Source organism: Homalodisca vitripennis, chromosome 7 (genome assembly GCF_021130785.1).
Source record: "Homalodisca vitripennis isolate AUS2020 chromosome 7, UT_GWSS_2.1, whole genome shotgun sequence".
NCBI lineage: Eukaryota > Metazoa > Arthropoda > Insecta > Hemiptera > Cicadellidae > Homalodisca > Homalodisca vitripennis.
This window is the reverse complement of record NC_060213.1, coordinates 109360064-109380423: the sequence shown is the minus strand read 5'-3', so window position 1 is coordinate 109380423 and position 20360 is coordinate 109360064. Positions and strand designations below refer to the sequence as shown.

Sequence of the window (20360 nt, the reverse complement as noted above, 5' to 3'; positions counted from 1 at the left end):
AATTACAATTCTACAAAAACATTGATTACATACGACTCTTCTAATGAGATTTTTTTAACCCTGTTAATAAATTATCCCATACATAAACTCACATGTAACATATATTTGTTAAATTATAAACAACATGGAAAAAAAGATATATTGGGGCCTCGGTATGGGGAAAATAAAACACAGATTTATTAACATTACGGTGTACATTCGTTCACTCTGTGTCTGTATTTTTAATTTTAATAAGTAATATCTAACAATCAGTTGAAGCCATACCGCCATAGTTTAGTATGTCGCTCTAGGATGTTACCTACAGTTTAAATAAAGAATATCTAGCAGGCACAGTATCAAAATTTTGGTATTTTTAGAAACTTTTGAAAAAAGTTTTATGATAACCACCAAAAGAAACAACATTCAAGACACGTAATAGAGAGCATGTAAATGGAAAAATGTAACAATAATTGATTTATTACGAACGGATAAATAATAACTGAATAAAATCATGTTATCGAATTAACAGTATTACATTTTCTTGACATTAGTAAGCACGAGTAGTAGACAGAAAGACGATAAACGAAGAGAGAGAAATCGATCATAGAGTTACAGTTTTCTGTTTACTTTTCCGTATCATCAGAAATTTATCCTCTTCATAAAATTAGGATGTAGTTTGTGAAGGAAATAAAAAAGAGGAGAAAAAAGGTCTCATATACTCAAAATCTTCTTGGAGACCAGAGAGGAGAAAATAAACCCAGACGTTGTCACGGCACAGGATGCAAGTCACTAGTTCCAGCACTAGCACACGTCACAGTAACACGGGCAAACATGGGATACTAACTAGAACATCAAATGTCGGGGCTTCTAGCGGTGTGTCATCTGAAACAATGAGACAGGAAGGCGATGGTCTGGATGGGGAAGGGGGAAGGCCAGTTCCAACCAGATCCATATTTTAGTCTTAGACCTTAGTGTCATCGTGTGTATGCGATCTTTGTTGGTCGAGGTTTGTTTGAATGTTAATTACTGGTTACTGGCATCCTTGTCTGACCAATAATTATTTCCCGGAATCCATCGTGTATGGAATCATCCTGACACTACTTGTAATAAACAATTGACTGTATTATTAAAAATTTCAAATAATAACGTTCGTTGAGACGTTAAAAACATGGATACAGGCTGAAACCAACAGGTCTTGGCGTTGAAAGTCTGTTAACAAGGAACCAGTTCCAGAAAAACTCAAAGTTATTGAATTTTTGATAAAATAAGATCAATCGATAAACTAGAGAACGAAACTTCGTATCCACGTAATCACAGCTATGCACTCAATGTTTAACTAAACTAGAGGGTTAAAAGTTACTATCAAATTTAGAGAATTGCGATGGGATCTCCTCTAACCCCTATTTTAGCTAAAATCTTAATTGGAGAATTAGAGCAAAAGCCCTGGTTTCAACTCAGTCAAAACCAAAAATCTGACGATGGACCTCATGGAGACACTGAACTGAATGCATTTTTGTCCCACGTAACCAGCATTCCACCCTCAATTAACCATGGAGGTAGAAGTCCAAAACCAACTCCTCTTTTTTATGTTAGTAAGAGAGATAGTGATGTCTTTAAGACATCAGTTTATCGTCAGAAAACACATAGGGCCAATATCTAGAGTTTCAATCGAACCATCAAAACTCTGTCAGACTTATTGATCAGCATATTCTTTTTTTGCAAACGAAAGCGCTTATGCTTAAACAAAGATGGGTTAAGAGAATAAATCAAAATTTTTGAATCGTATATTTTATGAATAGTCTCAGTCTGTCATACATAAGTCAAAAGAAACAATAGAAAAAATCGTGAAACAGAAAATGATAACAAGAAATAATCTATATATATTTCAATTCCTTTTGTGCCAGAATTATCGGAGAAATTTATATGAGTTTGTAGAGATATACCACTAGAACCGCTTTTAGAATAACAAGCACCCGTAGACTATGGATCATAAAAAGCAAACAAAAAAAATAGCAGATAGGGCTCCAAAACTGCGCTTAAAATATAATATGTTTATACAATATTTAAGACATAGGCGGTACAAAAAGACCTCTAAATGTGAGTAGTAAATGTGAGAATTAAAGAGCATACAGAAAATACGAAAAAGGGCTAGTTTTCCACATTGTTGATCCCAAAATCATCACAATGGCATGAAGCCAACTTAGAACACCACGAGTGGAATTTCTTTGCATGCATACTTATTGAGACTTCATACATAAAATTAGCAAAGTAAAGGATAAGTCTACCTTTTTTCGAGGTAGGAACAAGGAAGCATAAAATTATTTAAAAAATAAAAAAACCCCAACTAATAACATTCATGCACACATCATGACACCAATGTCTAGGACCAGAACATAGAGCTGTAACGATGCCCTTACCCCCTCCACACTATCACTTTTCTGTCTCATTGTTTCAGATTACACGCCGCGAGACGCTGTTAATTGTGTCAGAAGACACGCCGAGAGACGCTGTGACGTTAATTTTCTTGTTAGTATGTTTCTTTTTAGCGAGTAACCAATTCTTAGAATCCCTAGACATGGATGCGCCATGATACCTCAAAATGGACTTACACTAAATATGTGAGAAGGCGGAGGCTAAATCTAAGGATAATTTTTGGTATTGCTGCCATTTCCCTCCAAGATAGCCTCTGATCTTCTCTCCTTTGCTGTCTACTAAATTTTTAATTCTCATCGCAGGAAATAAGAATATGAAAAGGCATCTTTATAGAAGTTCCATATTTATGAATGATCCACTTTGTAGATTGTTGCGATATTGAAGGAGTATTAAGCGTTCTTTAGTAGTTATAAAACTCAAATTTAGCAAGTGTAACATTTAATCTGAATATATATTTTTGCTCAAATGAAGTTTACAAAAAATATAAATTTCTATATGTTACATAATGCACAAACACCCACACCTTTGCGATGCCATTTCGCTTCTCTTATCCTTCTTGCGTCCTCAGATTTAGTTCTTAGAATATGCATAAGGTCTCTCAAAACCTTATTTAATACACTGTGTGTCTTACTTATCACTCCTGAACGTCCCTTCTTGCATCTTCTTCACCTGCAGACTAGACATTATATAAAGTTACGTTTGATCAATAACACATTCCTCGCCATTGAATTACGGGCTGGCTGCACTAATTTGGTATTTTAGCCATCAAATATTGCACTTTGCGTTGGGGCCTTATTTTATTTGCTCCTCGCAGTGGACAAAGGATTTTTGATGCCACATTTTTCATCGATCTGTATCTTGTGTGAGAATCAAGGATTGTGTCTATACAGTGTTAGGCCCTCAATAGACAGCAATCTCATCCTCCTTTTCCTCCTTCAATCAGTGTTAATATGCCAGGTCACATTTCCGTATATTTCAATTACAATTATTAGCAGTATTCAACTAAATGTTATAGCAATTTAAATAATTCAAATCCAAAACCTGATTGTATATTACCTGTGCCACCATATTTTATAAAGGTTAGGTAATAATTAAGTGTTATTTGCAATACCTTGCGGTTCAGAAAATGATATATGTTACAGAACATTTCTAAACCTGCATACAAAATAATCCTTTGGCGGAAACCTCAAATTATATAAACTGCGTAAGCCATTTTACACAACAATGAGTAAGAACTGTGCAGAAATAATTGATATTATTACTTTCAAAACATTAAAACTAATATTTCAGCCATTTATGATAATTGCAATATTCCCATCAGTTTAAATTTGACACTTAAATAATACTAATGGTAACCTCTAAAAATTTCAAATGTATGTTTGTCTTTAAATTACTTCAGATTAGTATAATATTCTATTTAAATTTTAGTAGTTATTTTCAACATATCTACACATATTACACATATCAGTTTGTTTTTACTTTTATTTATATCAGTTTGTTTATATTTGTTTGTTTCAGTTCAGTTTGTTTTGTATTAAAACTGCCGTTATTCGTATTCGTAATGTGAAATTTATAGAGTTTAATTAAAGAACTTAAACTTATTATTAATGGAACTGTATTAAAGAGTTTTTTTACAGTAAATTGCATTAATATATTTACAATTCCAAATTTAACAATAACGAAATTTACAACAAAATGTTACGGCAATGACATTCCACGTTAGTAAAACTGATATCCTTTAAATACTTCATCGAATAGAGTGGTAAATCTGAAATCTAAAAATAACAGCGATATTCTCTGGCATATTGCTTCTTGTTTCCCACACAAACAATTAGCTTACTTCTGAATAAACCCGCGTTATTATAACAAAATCGATTTCCTAAATGTTTTATTATTTTTATATATTGTTCGAGTATTACACATGTTAGGATCAACATCAGTTATTACACATTTTTTGTGCCCAGTATTTTAATAAAACTTATTATTTAAATAGAATAAAGCCTACAACAATAGCATTGTAATGTAACAAATATTTATAAACACAGATTAAAACATTTTATACTTTATTCTTTAGAAATAATTATTTGACTGTATTTAAACATGACAACATATATGAATTTATAAGTATTGGCCCAAATAAAAAATATTATTTTAATAATAACAATGTATTAAGTGTTCAGATTGTAATAATAAGAAAACTAGAGTACAAAACAATAGTAACTTATAGGATGTTATACTTTGATTTAAGAGTTAAACTCATCCTGCTTCATTTACTCATTACCATTCCAAAGGGTAATGTACTAGTGTAATAGCAATGTGTGTTATATAGAATGTAATAAAATACATGATGTCGCTTTTGGCCCTAATGTTAAAATATCAGAATGAAATGATTAATGTAAAATCACCAGTTGATCAATTGTCCACTGTCAGATACGGCAAATCTATAAATCCGGAACGAACTTACTTGCCGGTAGGCCTTTTATATAAGAGCCTGTAAGCTATATACCAGCCCTTTAACCATTCCTCCCAAATTACACAAATTTAATTTTGTTAATTCTTTCTTGGCTTTATTTTATTGAACTATATTGAATACTTGAAAGATTGATAACGTTGACTTGGATTTTCTTTTTTCTTCTACTACTAGTGTTCATATTCATACATTTAGTGTGTGAATATTTGCTCATTTACATGCATACTATTGTATTTTAAGTTAGCTGATCACGTAATTAATGCGTTAGCCAAAATTATCTAAATAAATAATGGCTGACTGTTAATATGAGTGTCTTGTTAAATGTATTCATAACTTAAGTGACACATTGCGCAGAAACCATAATTTACATATCTTCTGTCTCAAGGCTCAACTAACTTAATTACGTTTTCCTGTTTTTTTCATAAAAATTTCATTCCAATTTTTAAATCAATCCAAGTCAGGTCGTATTTAATAAACCGTTATAAAATTACTTTCATCATATAGCTCTACCCCGAGCCTCAAAAGGTACAAAAACCATCCTTTGTTAACATTATTAACAGCATGCATTCAACGGTTTACACAGATCTCAAATAAACGCAAATTGGGAAAGTTTTTTTTCCAATTTTGACTAAAATCCATCCAGACTCAAGTCGTCTATAGTATTGTTGTAAAAACGATCTTGGTCTGGGGAGTCCACCTCCTTGGCATCAAGCAGTTATAACCTATCCTCTGTTATTATTTATTCTACAAAAGAATCAAGTTATATTTGGCTGAAACTTATCCAACTAAATGGAGTCTAACGTAATATTTATATGGAATAGTTTTATTGCAATGTCACTGCATTCTTGTCGTGAATGTATCGAAATGCCTTCCTGTGGCAATATTTATTACATAGAATGTCCATTTCAGTTTTTATAAATATCCATCCAACCAAAGATAGTCTATAAGTAGTTGTGTAAAAAGAACATTTTATCCTCGGCTCCACACCTTTTGGCCCGATTGGCCTTAACAAGGATCTTCATCTTATTATCTTAGAACATTCATATCAAGATACGTAAAGTTAATAATTATGGTCGTAATTGTGATAAAAAAATATTAAATAAATAAATAGATAGAGAATAGTTCACAGTACACATTACATTAGATAGACAAGATATCTGCCTAAAGCTTACTTAGAGATTAATCTTTAAATGATTTACCTGGAGATTCTCCCATTTTTGATAGAATGATAGTAATATATTAACTGTTGTTAATTGACAACCAAATAGTAACAGCTATGTATATTTTCCGTAGAAATTGAGACATAAAAACGTTTGCTTGAACATCATAACACATCTTGTTTAGAAGTTTGTTTGAAATGTTATTGCGTTGATGTAAACACTGCTTAACTATTTTGTTGACTACCTGAATATTCTCATGGATATCACCAAAATAAAGTTTACAACAAGTAATCCTGTCACACACATGATGTATTGCAAGAAACACCTTTCCACCAATAAGGTCAATACCTTATTCATATTATTCCCAGAATATTTGCTAAACCGTCCAGTCGTCGTGCAAATATTATTTACGAAACATCCCCCTTTAAATATTTTTAAGATTGGGTCATGTCCACAACTTTTTTGTACCGTAATTTGTAATTTGTAATAAATTCACACCACTATTATTACGATAGTCATTTTACCATTATTTTCTATTATATTTGAGATCTATTTATTTTAAACAGAATCCCTGAAAGTAGTATAATACAAAATGATATTTTTATCACTGCACGTGGTTTTACGGGATATAAAGTAAAAACTTTAGTTATGTCAAGGAAAAACCTGAAAGTATAAATTTATTTCATTCCACAGGAATTTTAACAGCAAATATATTTTTATTGCACGATTTATTAAACGATTAATTTGGAATGCTCCATGAAGTATTTCCCCCTGTACATGAATTAGAAAAGAAAAGCAGGTAAGATTTCCTCGTAGGCCGTAAAAGCCCGAAAGTAAGCACAATTTAGCCGAAGTAAACTTCTCAATCCCACGTATATATGTTTTTCTTCATAGGGACAGCAAGACAAAATTTACTATGGTGCTGGAAATATCTTACCTATAGTATATAACAAAGGCTAGAAGTATATTACATACCTTCCTTATAATGTATAATGTATTAGACCGTGAATAATTTGATCACATTTCCAAAGCTGTTGTAAAAGTAACTGGTAGGCTAGTTGGTAGAGGCTATAGCCTAGTTTTAAAAATATAAAAAACTATGGTACTATTCAAAAACAAAAATACACTTGTCTATTCGTTTCAAAAAAATTGCATATTAAAAAAAGAATTTTTTACATCAGAGTGCAATCAGGCAAAATTAACATTCACCAAGCACTGATACGCAATAATAAATTTGAATAGCCTACATAAAGCTAAGAATACATTTAATTAATAACTATATACCATACCACCGGTCTGTTAAAGGACTGTAGTAAAATGACCCAGGCCCGGATGGTGCTCCAAATATTGCCTTTAAAACAGCCATTATACTAAGGCTATAGTAACTTTTGATGATATTTCATTCTTGTCTTGAGGGGTTATTTCTTTTCCCAGCCGTTGGAAGACAGAAACTGGTCATCCTCACGAAAGGGAATAAACCATAAACTGACCCATCACCTAATCGCCCGATCTACTTTTTGGATACAGCGTATGTGACTAGTATATGCTTTTCACTTCAGCATTCTATAGCATTTGGCATTGTAAGACATAGTAGTGCGTTTAGTGAAGGCTATGCCTTTTATAAATATATGCTAGTTAACGAATGTTTGTACACTTATTTGAACAGATTTCCGCATTAGTAATTTCTTTTAGATACAATTTAACGTTCTCTAAAAGTATATGTTCGTTATAACTTTTAAAGTGTTTTGCATTTTAACTTCAAACACGTTTTATATTTATTATTCTACATACAATAATAAAATTGAGTATGAGCTTGAATATGTAATCAAATTTTAAAATACTGAATTGTTGCACGCATTTCAAATCTGTATTGCCGTTTAAAATACATTAAACTACCGTTAATCCGGCACAGTCAGGACTTGAGAAATGCCGGATTATCAAATATAATAATCAGTCACAGTGAAAACGCGATTATTTAAATTCAACCTTCAGGTATTCCTTATATATGGATTAAGAATTGGAACAATTTTATGTGCGTTGTCTACGTATCACAATAAGTAGGCGAAACACGATCAAGGTCGAGGGCGGTTTCATCCCGGTTAATAACAGCCCTACACCGTACTGCCACTAACAGCCTCTCCAGAAACGCCTTCTCTATCTCAGAAGGTACTCTCTTAGAGATGTCCTTCAATCACAAACCTGTGCTGAGTACATTGACTGTAAAAGCTACCTACCATTACTAAACTCGGTTGAATTAATGCGAAATACGACTCAATAGCTACGAAAGTGCAACCGGTTACACAGGCTAATAGCCAAAGGCCTAGGTCATTCACGTGACACGAATCTAATCGATATCCCCCGAAGTCACCCGAATATGAATAAGCCCGCCTAAACACCGTGTCCAACACGAACGGAAATCATCATTGCGTATTAAATTATTGATGTTTTGCGATGATCAAGAAAATGCTTGTTTTTCCACGTTACCAATCGTGCCAAACTATAGGATGCCAGATTAAGGAGTTTTACTGTATCTTCAAAACGTTTGCGAATACTCCTGAGCCTTAAGTAAAGGTTTTAACTAAAAAATATCTTTCTATGAGAAAAACTGAACAATCTTTAATTATATTATGTAATATTATCAACAAATAAAATGTTTTTCTATCCAGATAAACGGTACTAATAAGTTGCTATAACTATCAGTATTATTTTGTATTACTCCATTTGTAGTGTTATTAAACTGTGGGGATCATTCAAAACAAGTGTTCATTTTTATATATTTATTATAAATTCAAAATATAAACTATATGCTATATGCTATAAAAAACGGTTAGCATCAGATACTTTCTAAACCTGTGGTATTATCTAAATGAATATCTAATGCTAATGCTGAATGCTAATGTTGCTATGATAAGTATTATGTTCACAATAACATATTAGTGAGCTTCTTCTTCTAACCTGACATATAACATTCAGATCCTAAAACTATTCGAGCCTAACATCACGGCTTGTTGAGAGAAACAGTTAGTTCATAGCTAATGGCCAAGACCCTGGTCCTGACTGTGAATTGTAACCGTTAAAGTTTGGGTTAGGTTGAGGACCTTGCCAAGGTCCAGAAGAGGAACCATAGTTAGGCTGACTGGCACTTGGTCCACTTGGTTGAGGACCAGACCATTGTCCTTGAGTTGATCCGAAGTTTGGTACTGGTTGTGGACTTGGCATTGGACCAGAGGGTTGGAAGTCAAACATTTGTCCCGGTTGAGGCCCAAAGTTAGGTTGAGGACCTGGCATTGGGCCAGACGGCTGCGAGTCAAACATTTGTCCTGGTTGAGGGCCGAAGTAAGGTTGGGGACCTGGCATTGGACCAAATGATTGCGAGTCAAATATTTGTCCTGGTTGAGGGCCGTAGATAGGTTGAGGACCTGGCATTGGACCAAAGGACTGCGAGTCAAACATTTGCCCTGGTTGAGGGCCAAAGTTAGGTAAAGACATTGGTCCTGGCATTGGCCCTGCATTAAAACCAGACTGAGAATTGAAAACAGGTCCCGGTTCAGGATATGGAAGTGGTTCTGGCCATGGTCCAGATTGAGTACCAAAGTTTGGTCCAGCGTAAGTATGTTGATGAACTGGCCAAGGGGCAGGCATTGGTCCATAGTTTGGTTCTGGCTGAGGAGTAGCAGCTGGTGTAGGTGAGGGATTAGCCCATGGACCTGATGGAAAACCAAAATTAGGGCCTGGAGAAGGTCCTGAGGGCTGGTTAAATGAAGGTCCTGGTTGAGGACTTGGAGAGGGCCCAAATGATGGTCCTGGATTGTAAGATGGATTGGCATCAGGACCAAAACTAGGTCCAAAGCTGGAAGTAGGAAGAGGATTGGGCAATGGGCCATGTACGTGGTTATGAACTGGAGTAGGAGCCGGTCCTTGGTTACCTAGTGAAGGGAAATTTGGTCCCGGTTGAGGACCTGACATAGGACCTTGATTTGGTGCAAAATTAGGTCCTGGTTGAGGAGTTGGCATTGGTCCTTGATTCAATCCAAAGTTAGGCCCTGGCATGGGTCCTGAATTAGACCCAAAGTTCACTGTTGGTTGGGGATTTGGTCCTTGATTTTGATTGAAATTAGGCCCTGGTTGTGAACTTGGCAGTGGTCCTTGTTGAGGACTCGACTTTGGCCCTTGTTGAGGACTTGGTCCTTGTTGGAGTTGATTTGGTCCAAAACTAGGACTTGGCTGAGGATTTGGCATTGGCCCCTGTTGGGGTCCCTGCTTGGGTCCTTGATTGGGTGTAAAAATGGGTCCAGGTTGAGCATTAGGCATTGGTCCTTGTTGAGGATTAGGGGTAGGACCTTGCTTCGGTCCAAAATTTGTTCCCTGTTGAGATGCAGATGTAGGTCCTTGTTGAGGATTTGGCATCGGTCCTTGCTGAGGCCCTGACATAGACCCTTGTTGTGGTCCTGCCTTTGGTCCAGAGTTTTGACCGAAATTAGAATTTGGTTGAGGACTTGGCATTGGACCTTGTTGAGGACTAGGCTTTGGTCCCTGTTGAGGACCCGACTTCGGTCCCTGTTGAGGACCCGACTTTGGTCCCTGTTGAGGTCCTGCCTTTGGTCCAGATGCCTGACCAAAGTTAGAATTTGGTTGGGGGCTTGGCATTGGCCCTTGTTGAGGATTTGACTTAGGCCCCTGTTGGGGACTTGGCTTTGGTCCTTGTTGAGGCCCTGACATTGATCCTTGTTGAGGTCCCGCCTTTGGTCCAGAAGATTGGCCAAAATTAGATCCCGGTTGTGGATTTGGTAGTGGCCCTTGTTGAGGATTTGGCTTTGGCCCTGGCTGAGGTCCTGACATTGATCCTTGTTGAGGTCCTGGCATTGGTCCAGATGAGGAACCACTCTGCCCTGGCTGAGGACTTGGATTAGGTCCTTGTTGAGATGTAGGCATTGGTCCTTGTTGAGTTTGTTTTGCTGAAGGTTGTGCAAATGCCATTGCCTTAGGTTGTGGATTTGCGTTAGGCATTGGATTTGGTTGGGGATTGGGCTTAGCCATTGGTCCAGACTGAGTGTTTTGCATTTGATTTTGCTGTGAGAAAGGCGTTGCCATCGCGTTCGGTTGAGGATTTGCCACAGGCATGGGATCTGCGGCTACCGCCGAGATGCCAATCAGGAATCCTGTAACAGTACATCGTTTGAACCTTAGTTTTTTCAAGCTCTAAGTTATTTTTCAGTCACACAAATTAATTTATTTACTATTTTTGCACGTGTAAAACTATTTAACACAGCTTAAATATTGTAAATTTCGTTTTCTAGGCCAATAATGGCAGCATAATAACTTTGATTAGTAATTATTTTACCAAAATTACCAAGTTGCTTTCTTAGCTTATGATCACCAAACTTACCTTGGCTCTGTAACCGTGCGTGACAAACTAAACTGGTATGCTACAAAGTTTTTAATTTTAAACTTTAAGTCACCTACTGATTGGTTTAAGTTTAATTTTAAACTTTAAGTCACCTACTGATTGGTTTAAGTTGATAAAAGTTGAAACATGAAGAGTTGACAAAATGGATAGTCACTGAAATTAGTTGTAAAATAATTAATGCACACTATTACAAAAACATAGAAACATTCTTCGTTGTTTATTAGGTATTCTATAGAGCTTTATGAGACTACAGTGGTTTTAAAAGAATTTAAAAAAAGGAATATCACTTAGTAACTACAGTCACTCTGTTAGTTAGCCATAATATTGTTGTATAATCAATGTGGATAATTGATTGAATTGTATATTTTTTCAGTAGTAAATTAATTAATAAATCGAATCAATAAGGATTATGATCTATCCATAGAATTACTGATTGTATGCATTCTTGATCAATCACATCATATCCCATTGTTATAATCAGTGCTCATACAGATCCATCATTTTCGTGAGGCTCAGTTTCCGTTCATAAAATTAAAAAAATATCTACTCTGTTAATTAAGAAATTCTCATTTCTACTGTTTCCAAAGGTCGCTTATGCGTAGGTACTGTGTCCATTGTTCAGATATTATTGTTTTAAACCGTTATGTGGTAGTGTTGATGATTGAAATAAAGCAATTAAGTAACTCACAGTACACTGTAAATCCTGTTTTACAGTTTATAAAATGCTTAGTTTCCTACATATAACACAGCATTTCTAGGAAAGGTTGATTCAATGCGAATTTTGAGTTCAATTTCCTCTTACGTGCAACATTTGAAATCTGGAGCGATAGTTTGATTACTACTGTGATTATACAAATAATGTATTAAAAAATATTCCAAATTGCACTTTTAGGTTGAAAAGGAAGAGCCTGTTTTAAAAACCCTGATTTAATTAATTTAAATTAAATTTTTTAAGTTTCTTTGCGCACACAAAAATGCAATCGAAGTAATTGAGCAAATGGTAAACAACACAATATTAAAAAAATCATTCTTGTAGATCTTTCAGGGTACTTATTGAAGGTTGGGTTTCTCCCATATATGATGTATGTCAAATAATCATATCCTACGGTATTTTGTCTACCATCTCTCACATTGTATCTCATTGGGATCGCATAAATACATTATGTTAATAAATTATGGAGTTGAACAGTTACTTAGAACTACCCGTTAAATTTTAGTATGTTCCATAAAATGAGGTTCTCAGTGAGTAGCTCACAATACAAAAACCGAATAAACGGCAGCTCCCGAATATCTATTGCCAACTACGCTCAGATCCGAGTTCCTTCATTTAAGATACATGAAATTCATTAATATATGTTGCGAAGTCACTTTTTCTAATAAATTACAAACTAATATATATTGTAAATTTATCAACAATGATCACCTTTATGAACAATGACAGACAAACACAAACTTATTTGATGCATTAAACTGCTTTATTTACTATAAGGCTTAATTTATTCACAATATATGTTAAAAAACTAAATACGAGTGACTTTAGGTTATCTGTTTTAAATTAAGAATAATAAACAACAAGCACAATCGTATAGTAATATTCAGACAATAATGCTTTAATAGATAAGCTGTTTTACTGGAAACACATCTGATTGTCGTATGATTATAAAAAAAAAGATAGATTAAATAAGGTAGTTAGGAGGTTTAAGGTAGTTTTGTAAATAGATATGTCATAAAACTACAGAGATTAAAACAAATTCATTAAACATTAAATATAAAATTCTATGCTATCCATAGGTAGAAACATGCATATCAATTGTTACATTTTACGAAAACTAATTTTGAAATTTAATTATTAAATTAAACATTAAACATTACATTTATTATGTTTCAAGACATATTCAAGTGCCAATTAAATAAAATAAGACCATAGGTTTAGTTATACATCAAATATTACTCAGGTAAAACAAGAAAATCTGAAAATAGCAGTGAACTATTTGTATAAAATACTAGCGTAAATTATGTGTTGGGAAACATCGGGGCTCTAATAAAATTATATGAGTTATTTTATTGACATAATTAAACTTAGAAAAAATTAAATTTTCGTGAAGCTATACGAAAATACGCGTTTCAAATACGTAATTTAATTATGGCTTCATATAAGCATAGCGTAGTTTTAACTGTATCGAGAAACATGATCCATTTAGTTTTCACGATTAGCTTAAACTTGCACTGATATATTCTATTATTGAGAAAACCCAATAAGCAATGTCTGTAGAATAAAAATGACACAGCATATATACTTGACTACCTGTGTATTAAAAACCATAATTAGACTTTATTTTCCGTAATATTCCAAAAATCTACTTTTTCCTGTTGAAATAACAAAATAACCCAATGTCAAATCAAACAATAACAGCGTTTATTTTTACAAAAATATATAACTGTACATACAGCAGTAAATATCATATATTGAAGTGATAAAATAACAAATTATGGTGTTTTATAGTATTCTTATAGTTGACATGAAAGAACTTAATCCAAAAATAATAAAAATCTTATATCTCAAAAGGATGAATCATTAAACAAAAACAGCATTTATTATTAGTTTTAATCAGCAATCTAATTAATTTTTATTAAGAAACTTAAAGGGAAAGAGCCTACACATTTATATTTACTACTACAATTATATTTACGATTAAATTCAATCTCTAAAGACAAATCTGCTTGTGTTGCTGATTGAATGCTAGGGAGTGCTAATTCAGTGACTGGGCTGAATAAGCACCCCCTTGGAACAGGGGTTTGTTAATTCAGGGCCTCGACCATGTCCATGTGCTGAATTAGCACCCCCCGCGTCAAAGCCCGAGGGGTTGCTTATTCCAGGGGCGCTAAAGCAGCCTCCCCTTTTTGGCGGCCGTTTTGGTTCGTCCATCATGGATGCAAGTCTAATATTTCTACTACATATTAATTCATATAACATATCACTATTTGTTATTCTGAGATCAATAGTAAAACCATTTGTTAATATTGGAATATTCAAAAAATGTATGAAGAAAATTCAGGTTTTTTATTGACTGCGGCCGACGCTGCAGCGCAGTGCTTGCTTTTTTGAACGCCGACCCTGGAGGCATCACTTCATGTTTACGTACTAAAATTTGCACTTAATGTTTCCAAATCTTTGTGTAACATGGGTTAAAGAACACCTTGGGAGATGATTTTTAAATGGCTGACATGTATAAAATCAAAGGCAATTTAACTCAGATATAAGTGATATATACTGGAAAACTTTAGAAAATGTGGGAGCTTAAGAAGCTATGACTGTTTTTCTTAAATCTGCAACTTTACATCGGGTATTTGTCAACAACGTTATTTAAAAAATTACGATTCAAGAAGTGAAATAGGATATCTTTATTGGGCTTAATATTTTCAAACATCATTAGGATATCCGTGAGCAATTGATAAAAAAGACGATGTCTCACTAAAAACAAATTTAACAATAAGAATGTATTGAGTCTAAAGCATTTACATATTTATATTTTTAGTACACATAACGACTGCAAATGCTCGTAATCATATTATCGTATTTATTCATTTACTCATTCATCAGGATCATCCACACCTTATCATACGAGTACCATCTAGTGCAATATATAGAGTTATTCTATACCATAGAATATGCATGTTGTAGTACTTTTATGTTGAGAGGTTTTTTGTTTACATTTTGTTTTAAAGTTTAAGTACGTATGTTAACGATTTACATGTTTCTGAATTAAACTATTGTAAATGTACTGTATATGATATGAGATTGAGTGGTAAAGAGGGCTGTACATCCCCAATTCTGTCCCTTTAATAAATGCATTTTTCATTTCATTTCTCTTTATGATGCTACTTACCGTCCGTCCTTATTTGATAATATTAAAATATTTCAAGTAGAAAATTATTCTTATAATGCGTTTGGGTTGTTAAAGTCTGTAACGCGTGTATTGCTTGGTATTATACCTAAAGATTATTTCCAAATAATTTAAACATTAAAAATCATAACTGAAACTAAATTGATAATTTTAAGTGTTTTTTTTTAATTTTTTTATAATAATAGCTTTTCTGATAAATTAAAATCCACCCATTTATTGCGGATCTAATGTACACAGAACTACTTAGTTTATTACATGTAAAATACTGCGAATGTACACAAAAACCATTTAAAGATCATTATATTTTATTTATAAATTAAAAAATATTAGATATGATATTAACTAAAGTATTTCGTGACTAAAAAAATTTAAATTACTACATTACGAAAATTCATTTTATTTGTCTACTTGCTCTACTTAGTAAAATTCTGTTTTGTTTAGATTTTTCTTATTTTATACCGTTTACATTTTTAAAGTTTGCTTGGAGCTGTACAATAAATACATTGAAGTAGGATTTTAGAATATACTTATAATATCTAAAAACCTTGAAAACATTCGAATACTTTGAAACGGGTTAGTGACGTGGCAACATTTTACATTTATTAAACTAAGTTCTGTGTACATTAATTGTGTTATTAGTGTAGATACATCAAAAGCAATAAATACGTTTTAAATTATGTACTTTGAGTTTAAATCTATTGATTTTTCTTTTTGCGAAACACTCAATCATTAGCTATTTTTTTTTTATTCAAATGGTCTTTTTGAAATAAAAATCAATGCCGCAGTAACAGTACATTTTCACATATTTTTGCGCGTTGATAGTTAAAATTAGTGATTGCCATATTTTAACTATCTATTAAAATATTGGATATACCCAATTAAATTAAAATGTAATAATCTCTTAAAAACAAATAAATTGTAATTTTAAATAATTATTACTATTACTACTTTTTATTAAAATATTACAATATATATTTCTTAGTATACTAATAGTTAGATATGAGATATCCATGTGGGGTAATTAAAATACGCACCAATCAGCATAACCGACATCTTGGTAAGCACCATCGCATTCTGGTGAGACAGCCTAATGCAACTAATGCAGTTTTTATTGCTAAGAGTGTGGGGGAAGTTTTAAAGTACCACCTGATTTACTTCCTATATATTTTGATAACGATGTTTGTCATGGCGCTATATAACTGTGCGTCGGTATCAAAGGCCATTATCGGAACTATTTTTCACAATGCTTCGCTACAGTAAAGACTTGTTGTCTAACAGTTGCCTTGTTGTCGGAGCAAATTAGTTCACTACATATTGTGGAAGATGCCTTTAAACTCTGTAAAGAAGCAATTGCAAATACACTTGAGAATTCTATATAATTGATTTTCCTATCTTGTAAACAAGCATTAAATTGTGTTTCGTAAAAGATACCGTATTACAATTTTTACCGCCAAGTATAATTTTATTCATCACTACTTTCCTGTTCATGAAAATACTTAGGATTGGGAATAAAAACCACTAGGAAATTTTAATCATCATAAAAGCAAATCCAAGATTTTCATAGAACTTAAACTTAATAAAGGCCCAAATTAAATCATTTGTGTAATACAAAAAAATCATCGTATAATATACTCAAATAATAAATACAATATCTTTAGCAAATACATAAATAGCATTTTATTAATTAAAGTCCTATGACTAAGTAAATAAGGATTAAATCATTAAAGAGCCAATATCAGAGGTCACACACAGGTCATGAACAAAGTAAAAAGCCTTGCTTTTCAGCAACTTTCCTATGATAACTTTACATTTACTGACTTGAACATCTCATACTCTTTTTGGTAACTTGTTAAATACTTTTATTCAATAAAATATGATTGTTTTTAATTCTATGTAACCTAACTAAGAGCAGGTCTAATAGTTATTTATTTCTTGTATGATGCCAATGAAAATATTGTCTATTTTAAAAGCTATTCAAATTTTCTTTTAATAAACATAAATGCTTGGAAGATTGATTTGAAATTTGTTAAATAATGGCACACATAATTCAAATTTATAGTCTTTTTTGCTAGACGAGTACTTTTTTGAGTTTGTCCTGTTCCCCCAAAGAGTCATACCACAGCTTCAATAAGATTGGAAAAGCATAACAAGCAATAATCAAAATTTTCTGACTAAAGCAGTTTTTTTAGTTTACTTGATAAATATATAACTCTAGATAGCGTTTTACATCATAGTGCGCTCAATTGTGCATCTGATGAGACCAACGCCAATTAACCTGAATTATACTGGAGTTTGGTATTTTTTAATCTAGGTGTCTCTGATGTCGAAACTATGTAAATTAATTGTTTTGATCTGCTCGTTATCGACTTTTTTCTATCTCTTCAGACGAGCATGGGTCCAGATTAAAGGAGTCTATGACAGCATCTGATTCCGGACCCTGCACTGGGATTGAGGTGAACTGGAGCTGAACTCAACATTCATTTTGCATCAACCCTTCCCATCATAGCAACTTTACGTGTAGTTCTTTATTTTTTATACTATGATTTTTAATTTTTAGTAGCAATAATTTATAATAGATCATGTAAAGTTATTAAAAAATGATCGCTTACTTCCTGATCACAAACATAATTCAAAGGTTGATGATCCTTATTACTGGGTATCTGAGAAATTATCGTTCGAAAGTTCCATTTCAAGGGACAATTCATTGGGACGAAACATCGGAACACTTACTTTTTACCTCAGTGTGCTTAGCAAAGGTAATTTCGTTCCCCTCAGCAACACCCTTTCAGTTGTTTTCAGTTTTTAATATCGCTGAAACAGAAAACTGCCAGGACTTAATTCATATTTCCGGAACTCCTCAGTAAGCTGTTGAGACTCAAATGATGAAAAAAATAATCATAAGATCCTATTATTTCCTACTTCTACAGTTTAAATTTAAAAACTACCAAAATCTATAGTATTTTTTTTATTAGCGGAGGGTTAGGATAGCCTATTTACTATGGGCTGGATAAATTTGATTTAAGTCTGTCTGCGTCTTCTCTCCTCACAGTATCGCGAAAAAGAAATGACCTAAAGTTTTGTTCGTTTCTATATTAAGAACAGTGATTTCAATGATGGTGACTATCCGTGGGATTTGGCTCCCTTGAGATTGGAATTAACTTTACATGCACCTTTATAAAAATCTGTTGGGTACTCCTACTTTCTTTTAAATGGAATTGGTACTATTCACAACATATTAATAAAAATTATGATTAAAAAGATCATAGGTGGTAGATTTTAGTTAATTTACCCTAACAAGATTATGACATAGGGGCTATGTATTGGTTTAAATCCACTCAAACCTGTACAAACTGTGTTGCACATAAAGTAGCTGGCTGATCTTGGCCAGCTATAAAATTAAGGTGATCGACATAAAAATATCCACAGCTTCTTCTCTGGTCATAAAATGCTGTGAGTAGTTTTAATTCTAAACAAAGATTAAATCTAAGAACTACTGAAAAGTATCACCACGGACTAAATTTAATACTAAGAAACTTTCTTATTGCTTAATGGAGGTTGGAAAAAACTTGGCTACAGGATAGGCATATTTTTCAAGATTTAAATTGCTAATAATTTTTTTAAGAATCAGATAATTATAAAATATGTTTACTATTGATATTCTAATTACACAATTGAATGTATACATCAATTTCAAGTACACTAAATCTTTTTTTAAGTAGACTACTAAACACAATAAAATACAACACTATCGATTCAGAGTAGCTTCAGATTTACCCTGTAATACCTATACTTTGCAAATACTCCTGACTGTCACTGATTCTGGTGATCCTGCCCTTAATTTTTTCATTACAAGGATATTCATGAAATGATTTTTTCTAGACAAATTCAAGATTTTAAATATTTTTTCAGGAAGTTTCATTAGTAAGGAGTCCTATATAATCAGTTGTATTTAGTCAGTCCAAATTCTGAGCAACAAATATATGTATTTTCTTTTTGTTTTTGTGGAGATTCTTAAAGTACGTTTGATCTCAATTTCATTAATGATTTTTCTTTTGAGTTACACTTATTTTCCACTGAATATTTCAGATTGATCTCTGATTTCATTTCTATTCATATTTTTATCATTCCAAAGTGAGAATATTTACGTTTTAAATTCTAAACGTTTTTCTCTAGAAACGGGTTTTTCCAAACCTTTTCAGCACGTACCATAGACTTATAAATACATCAAACAAAATAAAAGACACTTGAGTATTTTTTTAAGAGCCAACATAACATAAAAATATTTATTTTTATTGGTATTTAAAACAGGAAATTTATATTAAGGAAATCTATATTATATGTGTTAGCAATATGTTTCAAAAGTACTTATGTACATAATTTCAAATATTTCTTATTTTTTTAGGTATTTTTCATCTTTTGATGACCATCATGGTTTTTGTGTTGCTTCTATAGCCTTCTGTGAGTAAAAAAATTTTATAAACTGGTTTTATTTTGTTAGTTTATATTTTAAGTATTAGTCCCAAAGTGTAGATTGTAACAAATAATGCCAGATTAAGTCAGTACTCACCATATTTCTGTATAAAGTGGCAGATATGGGGTGAACAGATCCTCGACCAATTATGTGTACATCCACTTTCTTGCTCGCCGAAACGCTGCTTCATCTTCTGTAAGTGTAAGAGTATGGATAAGCAGAAGTCGGGTAATTGATGCTTTTGATCCTTAGTGCTATGAAAAAATATACTCCCGTCTACAAATTTCATGTACTTCTGGCATGCTTCTTTCTTGATATACCAATTACATTCCTTTGTCCTTGATTTCTACACGTGAGCAAGGTCTGAAGGTGAATTTTCACCAGTTGTAATGAGAAGCTCTATTCAATTATCACTTTTCTCTAATAAAATTGTCATACTATAGAAGGATTATTCTATCTCAATTTTTTCAAAATATATAGGTTTTATCATCCCTCTTCTTCTACAAGACTTCTTTGTTATAAAGTGGATGTTATT

The 20360-nt window shown here is 32.9% G+C and overlaps 1 protein-coding gene across 1 annotated transcript; it reads right to left on the bottom strand.

Moving 5' to 3' along the window:
* Nucleotides 1-8804: 8804 nt before the first annotated feature.
* On the bottom strand, nucleotides 8805-16637 carry LOC124366192 (vegetative cell wall protein gp1-like). The gene is made up of 2 exons (XM_046822553.1): nucleotides 16389-16637; nucleotides 8805-11201 (listed from the first exon to the last, which is right to left on the bottom strand). The coding sequence occupies exons 1-2, from the start codon at nucleotides 16420-16422 to the stop codon at nucleotides 9064-9066; spliced, it is 2172 nt and encodes a 723-aa protein (XP_046678509.1). The 5' UTR covers nucleotides 16423-16637; the 3' UTR covers nucleotides 8805-9063.
* Between the last annotated feature and the right edge of the window lie 3723 nt (nucleotides 16638-20360).